This window comes from Geotrypetes seraphini, chromosome 13 (genome assembly GCF_902459505.1).
Source record: "Geotrypetes seraphini chromosome 13, aGeoSer1.1, whole genome shotgun sequence".
NCBI classification, from domain to species: Eukaryota; Metazoa; Chordata; class Amphibia; order Gymnophiona; family Dermophiidae; genus Geotrypetes; species Geotrypetes seraphini.
This window is the reverse complement of record NC_047096.1, coordinates 39,038,653-39,052,839: the sequence shown is the minus strand read 5'-3', so window position 1 is coordinate 39,052,839 and position 14,187 is coordinate 39,038,653. Positions and strand designations below refer to the sequence as shown.

Sequence of the window (14,187 nt, the reverse complement as noted above, 5' to 3'; positions counted from 1 at the left end):
ATTAACAAAATTTTGTAAGAATTGATTATTAATTTTGCCCTTTGATTCTGCACATCCAGGATGGGTGGGTGGGAGGGGGTATGTAATTAATTTATTATTTGATTGCAAGGTTGTGTATCTTGATCATTTCTATTATATTAAGGGCTCCTTTTACTAAGGTGCGCTAACGTTTTTAGCGCACGCAGGAAATTATCGCGCGCTACATGGAAAAACTAATGCCAGCTCAATGCTGGCTTTAAGGTCTAATGTGTGCGCTATTCCGCGCGTTAAAACCCTAACGCAGCTTAGTAAAAGGAGCCCCATGTGTTTTTACATTTTTAGGAAGGATGGGTGGGGATGGGGAGGGGGTTATGTATTTATTGTATCATTTGAAGGAATTGAGTGCTGTCTATTGTGTTAATTGATTGATAATATGTTGCACTTTGTGCTGGTTTAAAAATGACTAAAGAAAAAAAAAAATAGACAGGAGGATTATGAGGGAGATTCTCTCCCTCATTTGTTTTTTTTGTTTTTTTTAAAATAATGGTTACTAATGGAGGCAGAGGGAGAGGAATTGAGGGTCAGTATTCTAAGACTCCAGCTAATCCAGAATACTGCAGCCAAACTGATCTTCTCAAAACGCAAGTCTGACCATGCCTCCCCACTCCTTGCCAAACTTCACTGGCTCCCAATAATCTCCAGAATCCATTTCAAATGTTCCTGCCTGGCTTTCAAGATCATTCACAGAATCCTGCCTCCTCATATCCCACTGTCTTTCAACTCCTCCAGTCCCGACTCCTCCAGAACTGCCCAAAGGCTTAAACTAGCCTTCCCCTCTCCACGCGGCATCCACTATTCAGGCAAACTGGGAAAATCCCTTCTCTTCAAAATCACAGGTCTTTGGAACGACCTCACCACCCCGCTGCGGAACCTCAGCTCCCTTCAGTTATTTCGCAAACAACTGAAAACCTGGCTTTTCAGCAAATTGTAGCTCTATCCTTCCCCCCTTTCTCTCCCCCCTTCTACACATAAGTTCATGTAATCCTTTTTCTTCTTCTCTACCCACTATTTTAAGTTCTTGTAAACCGTGTCGAGCTCCATTCTCATGGAGATGATGCGGTATATAAACTTAAGGTTTAGATTAGATTAGATCCGGAAGACATTTACATTTTTGATACCATTAGTAAGAGAAGAGGATCACAGGCTTGGGTAATTAAAGCTAACTTGTTATTTTTGTGTGTATCTGAAGGAAATTAACCCCACTGTTCTATATGACAGCTGAATCTATCACCATCTCTTTATGCTGAAAAATGCCCACATAGATGACGGCAGATAAAGACCTGCATGGTCCATCCAGTCTGCCCAACCTGATTCAATTTTAATTTTTTAAACTTTTTTTCCACATTTTGGTGGGCAAATGTTTGTACCTGTTATAAGTATGAGAGAATGAATGCGCAGTGTTTAGGGTTTAGTAATACTTTTAATAGGGTGTGGAGCCCATTGACTGCATTTGTTTCATCGTAATAATTGTCATGTATCTCTCTTTTTATTAGATTTCCTTACACATCCGGTGGGGGGGGGGAGGGAAATGTATTTTGATTATTAAATTACTTAATTATAACATAATATGTCTTCTTGTATTAATAATTGGGAGGGGGGAGAAAATGATTGTTTTATGTATTAAGTGTGTATTTAATAGTGCATTTTATGCAGTGTTTATGTTAAATTAATTGTATTGCACTATCAACGTTTGAAAATCAATAAAGATTTAAAAAATAAAATAAATTTTTTTTTTCTTCATACCTATTTCTGGGCAAGAATCCAAAGCTTTACCCGGTACTGTGCTTGGGTTCCAACTGCTGAAATCTCCGTCACAGCTTCTTCAAGCCCATCTATACCATCCCAGCTATTGAAGCCCTCCCCAGCCCATCCTCCACCAAACGGCCATATACAGACACAGACCATGCAAGTCTGCCCAGTACTGGCCTTAGTTCTTCAATATTTACTATTATTTTCTGATTCTAGATCCGCTGTGTTCATCCCATGCTTCTTTGAACTCCGTCACCATTTTCCTCTCTACCACCTCTCTCGGGAGCGCATTCCAGGCATCACCACCCTCTCCGTAAAGTAGAATTTTCTAACATTGCTCTTGAATCTACCACCCCTCAACCTCAAATTATGTCCTCTGGTTTTACCACTTTCCTTTCGCTGGAAAAGATTTTGTTCTATGTTAATACCTTTCAAGTATTTGAACGTCTGAATCATATTTCCCCTGTCCCTCCTTTCTTCTAGGGCAGGGGTAGGCTATTCCGGTCCTCGCGAGCCGGAGCCAGATGAGGTTTTCATGATATGCACAATAAATATACATGAGATAGATTTGCATCTCAAGGAGGCAGTGCATGGAAATTCATCTCATACAAATTCATTGTGGATATTCTGAAAACCTAACCTGGCTCCGGCTCTCGAGGAACGGAATTGCCTACCCCTACCCTAGAAGAAAGGAGGGACAGGGGAGATATGACTCGGACGTTGAAATACTCGAAAGATATTAACGTAGAACAAAATCTTTTCCAGAGGAAAGAAAATGGTAAAACCCCTGTTCTAGGGCATACATATTCAGGGCTTCCAGTCTCTCCTCTTACGTCTTTTGGCGCAAACCTCCTATCATTTTCCTTGTCCTCCTCTGGACCACTTCAAGTCATCTTATATCCTATGCCAGATACGGTCTCCAAAACTGAACACAATACTCCATCCATATCCTTTCTTCTGCTTCTTCTCCACTAGAATCTGTCTATTAACACAGTTAAATTCCTAGGACTGATGTGTAGACCCTCCCCTGGACTGTGTCTACAGAAGTGGTCTTCAAAGCTGGGGATAGCTTTCAAAATGAGAACACTATCATCCCCTTCTATTTTATGTAAGAGGGATAGGCATTAATTAGCATGAGCTCCTTAGATAGGAGGATTTAAGTGATGTGGTAGTACGTACAGAAATTACAAAAAAGTTGGCCAAGCTAACCCACTGTATTGTGAGCAGTAGTATGATCAAGAGGTAAAATGCTATGTTATGTTAAGTTTATCAAGTTTTTTATTCTGCCTTTACCTATTCAATTCATGGTCAGATTACATTACAAGACATTGGGTCAGTTACCCAGGAAGTTACAATGGGCATTTTGACAGGGACATTCAAGAGGGTTGCTAGTACAGGTAGATCAGTTCAATTACTAAAATAGTTAGGTCATAGCTTCAAATACATAGTTACAAGTACAAGTAGGTTATTGTTGGTTCTTCGTTTTGTCCCAGGAGTTGCATTAGACAGTCTAGAAATATGCTTTTACAATTACCATTTCAGTTACTTCAGGGCTGGCTCCCTGTCTTGATACAGAAATGCTTTTAAAAGTTTTCTGAATCTGAGATAGTGGTCACAAGAACGTAGTGTAAGCAGTAGTTGGTTCCAGCATTTTGCTAATTGATATTGGATGAGTAGTATAATGGGTACACCTCATGTCAAAATGATTGACAGCTGTCCAAGATAAGGATCGACCAATCAGCATTCACTTCTGGGTTAAGCCATGCCCACTCTCCATCCACACCCCGCCCATTCTCTGCCCAAACCCCGCCTACTCTTACCAAAACACTGCCAATACCACACCCACTTTTGCCTTTGCCCCGCCCAGGCCCCACCCACTCTCCACCATGCCCTACCCCCTCCCATAGGAATGAATGGTGGTGGCCCCGCCCATGCCCTGCTCATGCCCATCCCCATACCACATTACCGGAAATGCACTTTGTGATTACGTCAATGGAAATGGGAGTGCCTGCCCTACCGGAAGTACACATTCTGATTTCCGGGAGTTTGACTAAATCTGTTTCCGTTAACATCATCAGAAAATACATTTCCATCCCATCAGAAAAGCGCATTTCTGGTGCTTCATTTACCCTGTTTCTGCCTACATCATCAGAATGTGCACTTCCGGTAGGGCAGGCAATCCCATTTCCACTGATGTCATCAGAAAATGTATTTCCGGGATCAAACACGTCCCCATTTTGGGTGACATCATCAGAAAGTGCATTTCTGGTGATGTGGCATGGGGCGGGGCATGGGCGGGGCCACCACCATTCATTCCTATGAGAGGGGTGGGGCATGGGAGGGGGTGTGGTGTGGTGTGGACCTTGGCAGGGCTAAGGTAAAAGTGGGCATGGTGTGGGCGGGGCATGTGTGGGATTTGGGCAAAAGTGGACGGAGAGTTGGCGGGGTTTGGCGGAGAGTGGGCATATCTTAACCCAGATGTGAACACTGATTGATCGATCCTTATCTTTGACAGCTGTCAATCATTTTGACATGAGGTGTACCCATTATACTATTTGGATGCATAAGGCAATTTTCCTGGTTGACTTTATATTGTTGCATGCTGGGAATTTTAAGTGGAAAAGATTTTTGATGGAATATCTGTTGGAGGCACCCTGGAATAGGATGGCCAATTTTCTTAGGTAGTCGGTGACATTCCCTTTCAGGATCTTAAAGACAGTGAATCCTAATTTAAACTTGATCCTCATGGTTATGGGCAGCCAATGTACTATCATATAGTAGGGCTATTGGTGTTCCGATTTCCATAGTTAATATATGAGTTTTACTGCTGCATTTTGAACTAGTTGTAGACACGATAGCGATGTTTTAGAGCAAAGAACTAGTGTTGCATTACAGTAGTCTAGTCGAGATAGGATTAGGGATTGCACTGAAATTCAGAAAGCCTCTGTTTCAAAGTATTTTCTGATGTATGTTAGCTTTCTTATCACAAGGAAAGATTCCTTTATTATTGATTGTATATGGCTTTTCATGGATGGGATTGTAGTAAGGTAGATGCTGGTAAGGAATAGATTAATATGTGTTATACGAGTGTTAGGTACCCTGGTACAGCATGACCTGTATGGAGACAGGAAAGGTTCTCCTTGTATGATGAGAAATAATTCCAGTTGGTGTCTCAGCCTTGTACACTGCTAGCAGTGGCACAATGAGGAACTTAGCCAGGCAGCACTGGGTGTAGGAGATGGCCAACATACTATTGAGAACATTATTTATGTCGCATGGAAATGAATTCTATATATAGCGCCCCAAAAATTGGGGCTGAAAAAAACCTAAGTGCTAGTCTATAAACTATGCTCAAAGTTAGGCATAGTTTATAGAATAGTGCTTAAGGCCGGGAACTGTGTCAAATTTTAGGTGTGGTCATTTGGCACCAATGGAAACATAGCGTAAATCCTTGTGCCTAAAGTTATGCATGGATACCCTTATTCTATAATTACACACATAAATATGAGGAGTGCCCCTGATCTGCCTCTGACCCTCCCATTTTCACATTCCTTTTTTGGAACCATGTGTAAAATTTAGGCATGGCTCCCATGGTTAATTTACAGACATAAATTTAAATTCAATCCAATTAATGCTGTTAATTGCATGTTAAAAAGCCAATTATCCACGCTAATTGGTTTGTTATTCAATTATGTGTGCGAATTGGACACAGTCCAAATTTGTGCATGCAACTCAAAGCACAATATGTAGAACTAGTCTTTAAGCCCGTTACATTAACGGGTGCTAGAATAGATGTGTCTGTTTGTCTTTTTCTCTGTCTCTCTCTTTCTCCTTGGCCGCTGTCTGCCTTTCTTTCTGTCTCTCTCTCTCTCGTTGGCCGCTGTCTTTCTGTCTCTCTCTCCTTGGCCGCTGTCTGTGTGTCTTTCTGTCTCTCTCTCTCTCTCCTTGGCTGCTGTCTGTATGTCTCCTTGGCTATTGTCTGTCTTTTTTCTTTGTGTCTCTTTCTTCTTGTCTGCTGTTTTTTTTCTTTCAATCTCTCTCCCTAGCCCCCTGTCCTTCTGTGTGTGTCTTTCACTGCCACCTTTTCTGTCAGTCTGTCAATGTCTCATTAGTTTGGCCCCCTGTCCTTCTGTGTGTGTGAGTAAATGTCAGGTGGATGTTGGGGGAGGTCCTGGATGTTGGGGGAATATTGGGGATGTCAATTATTGTGCCCCTTCTCCCACCTACTTTTTTTTTTTAATCATGCGTTCTGTTGGAAACGGCAACTGGCACAGAATAACCAATGCTGGGTAAAGTAAACCACCACTTGCAGCAAATTGAACGTGCGCACATGCGCTGAACACGTGCACGCGCCGCACGCTTTACCAACTTCTCTGCTTTACAATACAATTTCTCTGATGACCACGGAGCTACGGACGCACGGAGCCACCAGGTTTGAAGTGCACATGCGCGCTAAGAGAATTATTATAGCGGACTAGTGTTTAAGCCCATTACATTAACGGGTGCTAGAATAAATGTCTTTCTTTCTGGCTCTCTCCCTTCCCGTGTCTCTTTCTTCCTTTCTTCCTCTCTCTCTCCCTCCCGCTGTCTATCTTTCTTTCTTTCTATTTCTCTCCCTCCTGTTGTCCGTTTGTCTTTCTTTCTGTCTAACTCTCTCCCTGCCTGCTGTCTATCTTTCTTTTTGTCTGTCTCTCTCCCTGCCCGCTGTCTCTCTTTCTGACTGTCTGTCTCTCTCTCTGCCCTCTGTCTGTCTTTCTGTCTGTCTCTCTCCCTGGCCTCCTTTGTCTGTCTGTCTTTCTTTCTATCTGTCTATCTCTCTGGCCCCCTGTCTGTCTGTCTTTCCTTTCTGTCTGTCTCTCTCCCCGGCCCCCTGTCTGTCTTTCTGTCTCTCTCCCTTGCCCCGTCTATCTTTCTTTCTTTCTGTCTGTCTCTCTCCATGCTCGCTGTCTTTCTTTCTTTCTGTCTGTCTTTCTCCTTGCCCGCTGTCTGTCTTTCTTTCTGTCTCTCTCCCGGCCCGCTGTCTTTCTGTGTGTCTGTCTTTCATTCTCGTGCGCTGAGATGCTTCAGCTCCAGCCCCCTTCTCCCATCTACCCTTAAATCACTCCTTTTGTTTCCTCCCCAGCCTGAACAACCGCCAACCACAGTCCGGATGCTGAGCATCGTTATGTCTGCTTCCATTATTTTTGTGCACTCTTTGGTCCTGTTAGATGGAGTAAGGGTGGGAGGGGGAGTCGCCGCCATGTTCGCCGCCTCCGAGCATCCGTGCTTAAGGTGCCTCCGCATGCGCAGTAGAAGGAGCCAATGTCACTGAGGGAGGGCGATGGAGAAACCGCCGCTGGCTCCTTCTACTGCGCATGTGTGACACGGAAGCACAGATCACGGAGGCAGGGATCACAGAGTTTGAAGTGCGCATGCGTGCTAAGGGTTTTATTATGATAGATTAGGGGGATTTTATAGGAAATTAGTCCATAGAGAAATGGTTGGTTCCTCAGCCTTGTATATTTATCAGCAGGGGAATGGAATATGGTGCTTAGATGCTGTGGTGACATAATGAGAAGTGGATTTGGCAGTTTTTCACTCTTTTGCACTGTGATGAGCAGAAAACAGAAGTAATTTTGGGTAATGGTGTTGGACTAGAATGGAAATTAGATGGTAGGGAGTGGAACTATAAGTTTCTCACCCTTGTGTACTGCAAGCAGAGGGGCAATGGTACTCTGGTGCCAGACCGTGATGAGTAAAGTCCAAGGCAGAATGATCAACACGATAGCGAGGATGTCTCTTCTCTTCGGCATCTCCAGGGCAGGCTGAACCCAACGCTCCTCAACACCTGACAGCAGAACCCCAAAATAGAACAGAAAAGCACATGGATAATACGGAGCAGTGAGCAGGAAGAAAACAGGAAAGACAGAGCTCACACCACACAGCAGCACATTTACACCGTTTACATCTTACCAGTACTTATAACCCACCCATTACAGAAGCAGATTTTGTAGTGCAACAGCTGCACAGGATGAAGGAGAATTTTACATGAACTTAGAGATGAGCCTGCAGCTGGTGAGAATCCTGCACTAAAAAGAAGAGAAATAGCAATGAATAAGTACATGGAGACATTAAACTTTTTTCTTGCCACTTCAGTACTCTTTCTTCTCTTACGTTATGAAATGCAAGACATGAAGAAAGCACAAAGATAAGCAGTCTGGTGGAGTTATGAAGCTCAATGGTATTTGTATGGTTTTACTTAGGAGTGAATGCTTTTTGTAAGAGTGAATGTTCCTTAGTATGTTTGTTGTTTATATGGGCTAGGTCTGTACTATCTAATAATGGAGTTCTTTTTTATATTTGTTTATTTTACTTTTATTATATTCTGTAAAATGAACGAGCGGTATAACAAGATTAATAAACCATATGAGTATAACAATACATATTAATAATGACTAAAAGCACCGTGTTGCATCCATGCATGTGCAGATGGTCTCCCAACACGGTCCCAACATGGAAACGTTTCAAAACTCAGCCAGAGTGCCGGATTTTGAAAAGCCATCCAGATGCCCGGCATGTTCTCTAAATAGATAACTTATCCGGGAAAATTTGGATGTCTGGGAACCCTAACCTGGGGTAATGTAGGGTTAAGAAACTTGCTCGGAGTTGCAAGGGGAACTTAATCTAGTTCAATACAAATCTAAATCTAGTTCCCCAGGTTCTCAGCTGCTAGTATTATTTGAAAAGAAAAAATCACTCTGTAGACCTGTTCAAAGAGTAATATGGATGATATAACACAGTTCACAAAAACTTGCTCAGAATCAAGGAGGGGAAAACTGGGGCTAACCCCAGGGAAAACCACCTCACAGCCCAATCATCGCATGGAGAGTAAACAGAACGTTATATCATTTCATATATGCTTTTTGTTATGAAACAATCACTGACGTTCAGCACAATGTTTACTAAGATTTTTAGTCAAAGAACTGAGCAAACTTAACTTGCAGCTTGATAGGAATATGCAGTGCTACACAACATCATATTTAAGAGAGTTTGTGGGGGGGAAAAACCCTTGTCTCTAGAGCAAACTGGAACAGCTTTCCTCTCTGCTGAAAGCAAGGTTTTACAACCCTCTCTCTTTCCAGAAGGGACTGGCATTCAAAGCAAACAAAACAAACAGCTTCAGGCTTCAGTCTTTCTTAGGTTTGTGCAGGGCACTAGTCCTTAATGGCTTTATCAGATAAGGAGGCAGGTTGAAGCAAATGGAGCTAGCACTAAGCACCCAGCTGGAACCTCAGCCCCTATTGCAGAGATATCGGTGCTTCAATCCCATTCCCCACTCTAGGTAACTGCCCCAGCAAGTCTTCACAGTACACAAACAGTTCATTTTTTTAAGTTGAAAGAAAAACATTTACAGTTTCCAAACTTTTTGCTTGGCTATCAGTACCTCCAATGGCTACTTCCTCTCCAACCCCATTCTGGGGATTACTTGTCCACTCAGGAGTGACTTCCACGGGCTGGAGTTGTTCTAATGAGGACTCCCCATTACTCGCAGCAGCATCCAACATATCTATGTCTGCTTTTTCCTGAAGGCTGGAGCTTTCCTCCCAGTCCTTCCTCTGGCAAGCCTGCTGCCTGGGTTTGGTTTATCTCTCCTCTCCACTCTCCTTTCACTCCCCTTTGTGTAGCGGGGCACTCCCTGATAAAGCTTGCTTTTCCTCACAGGTGCTTCTTCTGGATATTTAGTATAGTCATTAACCTCCAGGGATATTAAGGACAAGCAGTATAAGTCAGCCCCACTTTTGGTGACGTCATCTACGTTCCCAATTCGGAATTGCTCTCCCAGAGCTCAGGTGAGGCTTTTGGGAGCCTCATCTGAGCATGTGCAGGTAGCCCTATATATACCTGTGCTGTCCCTCACTAATCCAGTTTAGTTCATCCGCCTTTTCCAAACGGACGGATCACAGCTCTCCATTCAAAAAAACCAAGAATAAAAAACCCAGAAAGAAAGAAAAGAAGAAGAATGGCAGAAAAAAAAGAAAAGCCTGCAGGAAAACCGGGTTTCAAGAAGTGCCCAGACTGCAAATGAAAAATGAGCTCCTCGGACCCCCACAAGGTGTGTATCCATTGCCTAGGAGAAGCACACCTCATGGCAGCCTGTCCTCAGTGCCTAAAAATGTCCTGAGGGCTAGAAGAAATCGGCTCCAAAAGCTGCACACCATGGGGGAAGACCAGCGAAAGAAAAAAAAAAAAAATGCAGCCAAAAAGCAGCCCCTGCTTACCTGCTGCCTTAGAAAGCTCATCAAGAACAGAGCAGACTGGTCCTGAAACTTTCCGACTTCAGGATAGCCTCCCTGATGGCTGCTCCATAACCCGAGGTAGAGCACAGAAGTGCAGACAGTGGCAGAAACGGCCGAGGGTCTCCTATTCCCTCCGCTGGCCATCCCAGCTGCACCAACTCGGGACTGCTCCGATTCAAATCGAAGCCATGCTGCCTGCAGCCCCGAGATTCAAGCTGCCTCGATCTCATCCCAGGATGATATCAGTGCACTGGGCCCCGCCCTCTTAAAGGCACAGACACAACAAAAGGCAAGCCTGGATACAGACAGTGCCTTTGCAAGCATGGAACAGAACTCTGCCCACCTAAAGGGACAGGACAATGTGCCTCACAGGAGCCAACACACCAGAACCTGCAAGGGGGGAACATGAAGGAGACAGAACATCGTCCTCCCCCTCCTCCTCCTCTTTATTATCATCATCATCAGCAGCAGCCTCACCAAGACGGCGGAGGCGCAGAAGGTCGAAAGATTGTGGGACCAGGAGCAGGGGCAGACCCCCATCAGCCGGCTGACCACCCATGTGCATTGGCCGCAGATCCCAGCATCCAGCCGTGCCAACTGACCAATCCTACCGCTCATGGACAATTGTTCGACTTTTTCAACAAATTCAACGAACAGCAACTCTCCGGGTAAAGGGCGCAGAACAAAAGCCCAGCACCGAATGCAGAGCAGACACTGCAACCACCGGCAAAATGGAGGCAGGGAGCAGAGACAGCCGCGTCACACTCTCCAGCCAGACAGCTATGCCTCCGAACGCAGTGGGCGCTACCAGCAAAGCTATGCTTCAACATGGGGCAGCCCACACACATCAACAACCCAAGACACCCCAGACACAGAGCCCGTTTGGGACAACACAGTCCGACACGCCGGCGGAGGACCTCATTTATCCAAAGTTCCTCTAGAACAGGGGTGCCCACACTTTTTGGGCTTGCGAGCTACTTTTAAAATGACCAAGTCAAAATGATCTACCAACAATAAAAAATTTTTAAAACCCCCACAAAGCACACTGAAAGGCAGAGAAAATGTTAATTATCATTCATATTCCGGGTTTTTTTCAAAGAGGTCAAGGCAGATGACTCTATGCAATGTCATCTCAATAACAACCATACAAAAATAGACAAATATAGCCCCTCCCTTTTTACTAAACCACATAGCAGTTTTTAGCGCAGGGAGTTCCGCTGAATGCCCCTGCGCTGCTCTCGACGCTCATAGGCTCCCTGCGCTAAAAACCGCTATTGTGGTTTAGTAAAAGGGAGTCATAGTGCAAAATATAGACAGCAGATATAAATTCTCAAAACATACACATTTTGATCACTAAATTGAAAATAAAATCATTTTTCCTACTTTTGTTTGATGATTTCATGAGTCTCTGGTTGCACTTTCTTCTTCTGACTTCTTCTCACTTCACTCTGGCTGCACTTCTTCTGACATCTTCTGATTTCAGCCCACTCCTTCTTTCAGCCTCCTATATGCTTTCTCTCTTCCATACCTCATTCTCTCCCCCAACTTTTTCTTTCTTTCTCCCTGCCTCCTATTCTTTCTTTCTCTCTCTCTCTCTCTCCATGCCCATTTTCTTTCTCCCTGCTTGCCCCCTTTGTTTCTTTCTCCCTGCCCTCCCCCAAGCCACTAGGTTTGCCGTCGCCACCGGGGAACAGGCCTCCAAGCCACCGCCCCCCAAGCTCTGCATGCAGAAGCCTTGCACTGACCAGCATTCTGCTCCCCTTCAATTCTGATGTCGGAGAGGAAGTTCCGGGCCAGCCAGGCAGCGATTGGCTGGCCCAGAAATTCCTCTCCGATGTAAGAATTGATGTCGGGGAGAGCAATGCTGGTCAGCGTTAGGCTTCTGCAGGCCCAAATCTCTGGATCCCCAGGGCCGAGGAAAAGAAAAGAAAAAAAGCCAGTCTTCCATGAGAGCCGTTCCAGTCTCTTTTTAGCACGACACTCAACTTCCCATTTTCAGGCTCAAGACGTCAGAGCAGCAGCAGCAGCAGCTCCGGCATTTTTGTGCAGAGCACCTCCTGCTCCCGACCGCCTTTCTCCAGTCTGGCTTGTCAATTCCGCCAGAGGCAGCCGGCGCTCAGCTCTCAAGGGTCGTGACTTCCCTAGACCTCCCTCCCGCCTTCTCCCGAAGGAAGTGATATCATCCCCCAGTCGGAAGACGGGTTCTGGCAGTCGGGCAGGAAGGGCGCAGCAAGAATGGGGAACCTTGGGGAGATTCCGGTGGGGAACCTTGGGGAGAGGAAGGCTGATCGGCCGGCCGATTGGAACGGCAACACGAGATCGACTGGCGTTGCCTTCCCGATCGACCGGTCGATCGACGTGTTGGGCACCCCTGCTCTAGAAGGTAGCTTCCAAACTGGCACTCACCCCAGTACAGGAGCTAGAGGCAACAGAAGAAGCACCGGGACTGCTGAAATACCTAAAGGTGCAAAAGGCCATAGCCGCACTACCAGCTCACAGAATGCTAGGACCAGCTCCTAGATTGCTAGGACCAGATCTGGAAAACCCCACGGTCAGGCCCGGCCGTGTCCAGGAGGCTAGACCAAAAAATACCAGATCAGCGAGGCTCTGGGCTTTGACAAACCACAGCTCCCTCACCAGTCCATCATAGTAGAAAGTGCCCTTAAGAAAGCTAAGAGCAACCGCCTGCAGGCCAACGACCCTCTGGGCAAAGAACACAGGACCCTGGACGCTACCTCCAAAAAGGTCCACCATGGCTCCATACTGAATGCCAAAATTGACTCTCACCTGTTTCACCTTACCCTGTACAATGATGCCCTCTGGAGGAAAATAGAGGAAACCCTAGACACGCTACACCCCGAGGGAAAAGCCTGCAGAGCCCCCATATTACAGGATATGGAGGAATGCGGAAAACACATGATAAAAGTGACTTTTGACGCATTTGAAACATCTGCCCGCACGGCTGGAGTGGCCAAAGCATCCAGACGCCAGGCATGGCTGCAGGCATCGGGCCTACGTGAGGACACCCATGAGCGTATCGCAGATGCACCCTGCTCAGGGGAGAACTTATTCGGAGACAAAGTCACGGAAACAGTGGACACAATGAAAGTCAATTGCATAACTCCAAACACTCTCCTCAGATGGCTTCGTAAAAACCCCAGCACCAAGGCGACATAGCACCAACCACTATCGCCGACAAAATAACACCGTAAGGTGCTTCGACAACCAGACAAGAGGGCCGTCCCACAGACAGAAAGCACAACCCTGCAGTGCCCCTTACCAGCAAAGGCAGCGCTGTAGGGAGGGAAAACAGCAGAAGCCAGCTATTTCCACCACTGCAAAAGCCGGGCCTAGCTTTTGACTGATCAACAAGGCCCTCCACCCCTGTTGGGGTTCCGCCTCTCCACATTCAACAAAGCCTGGGAGAAGATAACAACAGAAAAATGGGTGCTACAAATCATAAAAAAGGGATACCACATCAGATTCCACACACACCCGCCAGCCAACCCACCAAAGAACTCATCCCCAGAGAAAACAAAGCTCTCCTTCAAGCAAGAGCAATAGAATCAATACCCAAGTCACAGCACAACCAAGGGTTCTACTCCCACTATTTTCTCATCCCCAAAAAGACAGGAGGGTTCAGACCCATCCTAGATCTACGAGGCCTTAACAAGTATGTAACCAAGGAGAAATTTCGTATGCACTCCTTAGGAACAATCCTACCACTAATTCAAAAGGACGACTGGCTGGCTTCACTGGACCTCCAAGATGCGTATTCACACATCCCTATGCACCCCTCCCAAAGAATGTTTCTGCGGTTCAGGACCCTAACCCAGTACTTCCAATACAGGGTCCTGCCCCTTTGGACTCTCCTCTGCACCGAGAGTCTTCACAAAATGTGTTGCAGTAGCAGCAGCACACCTCCGCAAGAGCGCCATATGCATGTTCCCTTACCTGGACGAATGGCTGCTGGTGGGTCCATCAGCCTGGAAAATGACAACAGCAGTCAATACAACGATATCACTCCTGCAATCCCTGGGGTTCCTCGTAAACACCCAAAAATCCGTGCTACAACCAGCATAATCAATAGACTTCATTGGGGCAAGGATCTGCACACCCCTGA

General features: G+C 45.7%; 1 protein-coding gene across 8 annotated transcripts in view; it reads right to left on the bottom strand.

The window, feature by feature from the left end:
- The window catches only part of LOC117347790 (galactosylgalactosylxylosylprotein 3-beta-glucuronosyltransferase 1), a 160,479-nt gene that overhangs the window by 96,619 nt on the left and 49,673 nt on the right, over positions 1–14,187 (bottom strand). For 5 of the 8 annotated variants that reach the window (XM_033919164.1, XM_033919168.1, XM_033919165.1 and 2 more), the window contains 2 exons: positions 7,758–7,856; positions 7,469–7,615 (listed from right to left, as the gene is read on the bottom strand). In XM_033919164.1, the coding sequence (XP_033775055.1) occupies positions 7,469–7,615; positions 7,758–7,761 (151 nt within the window). In that variant the 5' untranslated portion in view covers positions 7,762–7,856. Of the gene's footprint in view, positions 1–7,468; positions 7,616–7,740; positions 7,857–14,187 lie in introns of all 8 variants that reach the window. The other 3 variants (XM_033919169.1, XM_033919171.1, XM_033919170.1) reach the window with 2 other exon arrangements.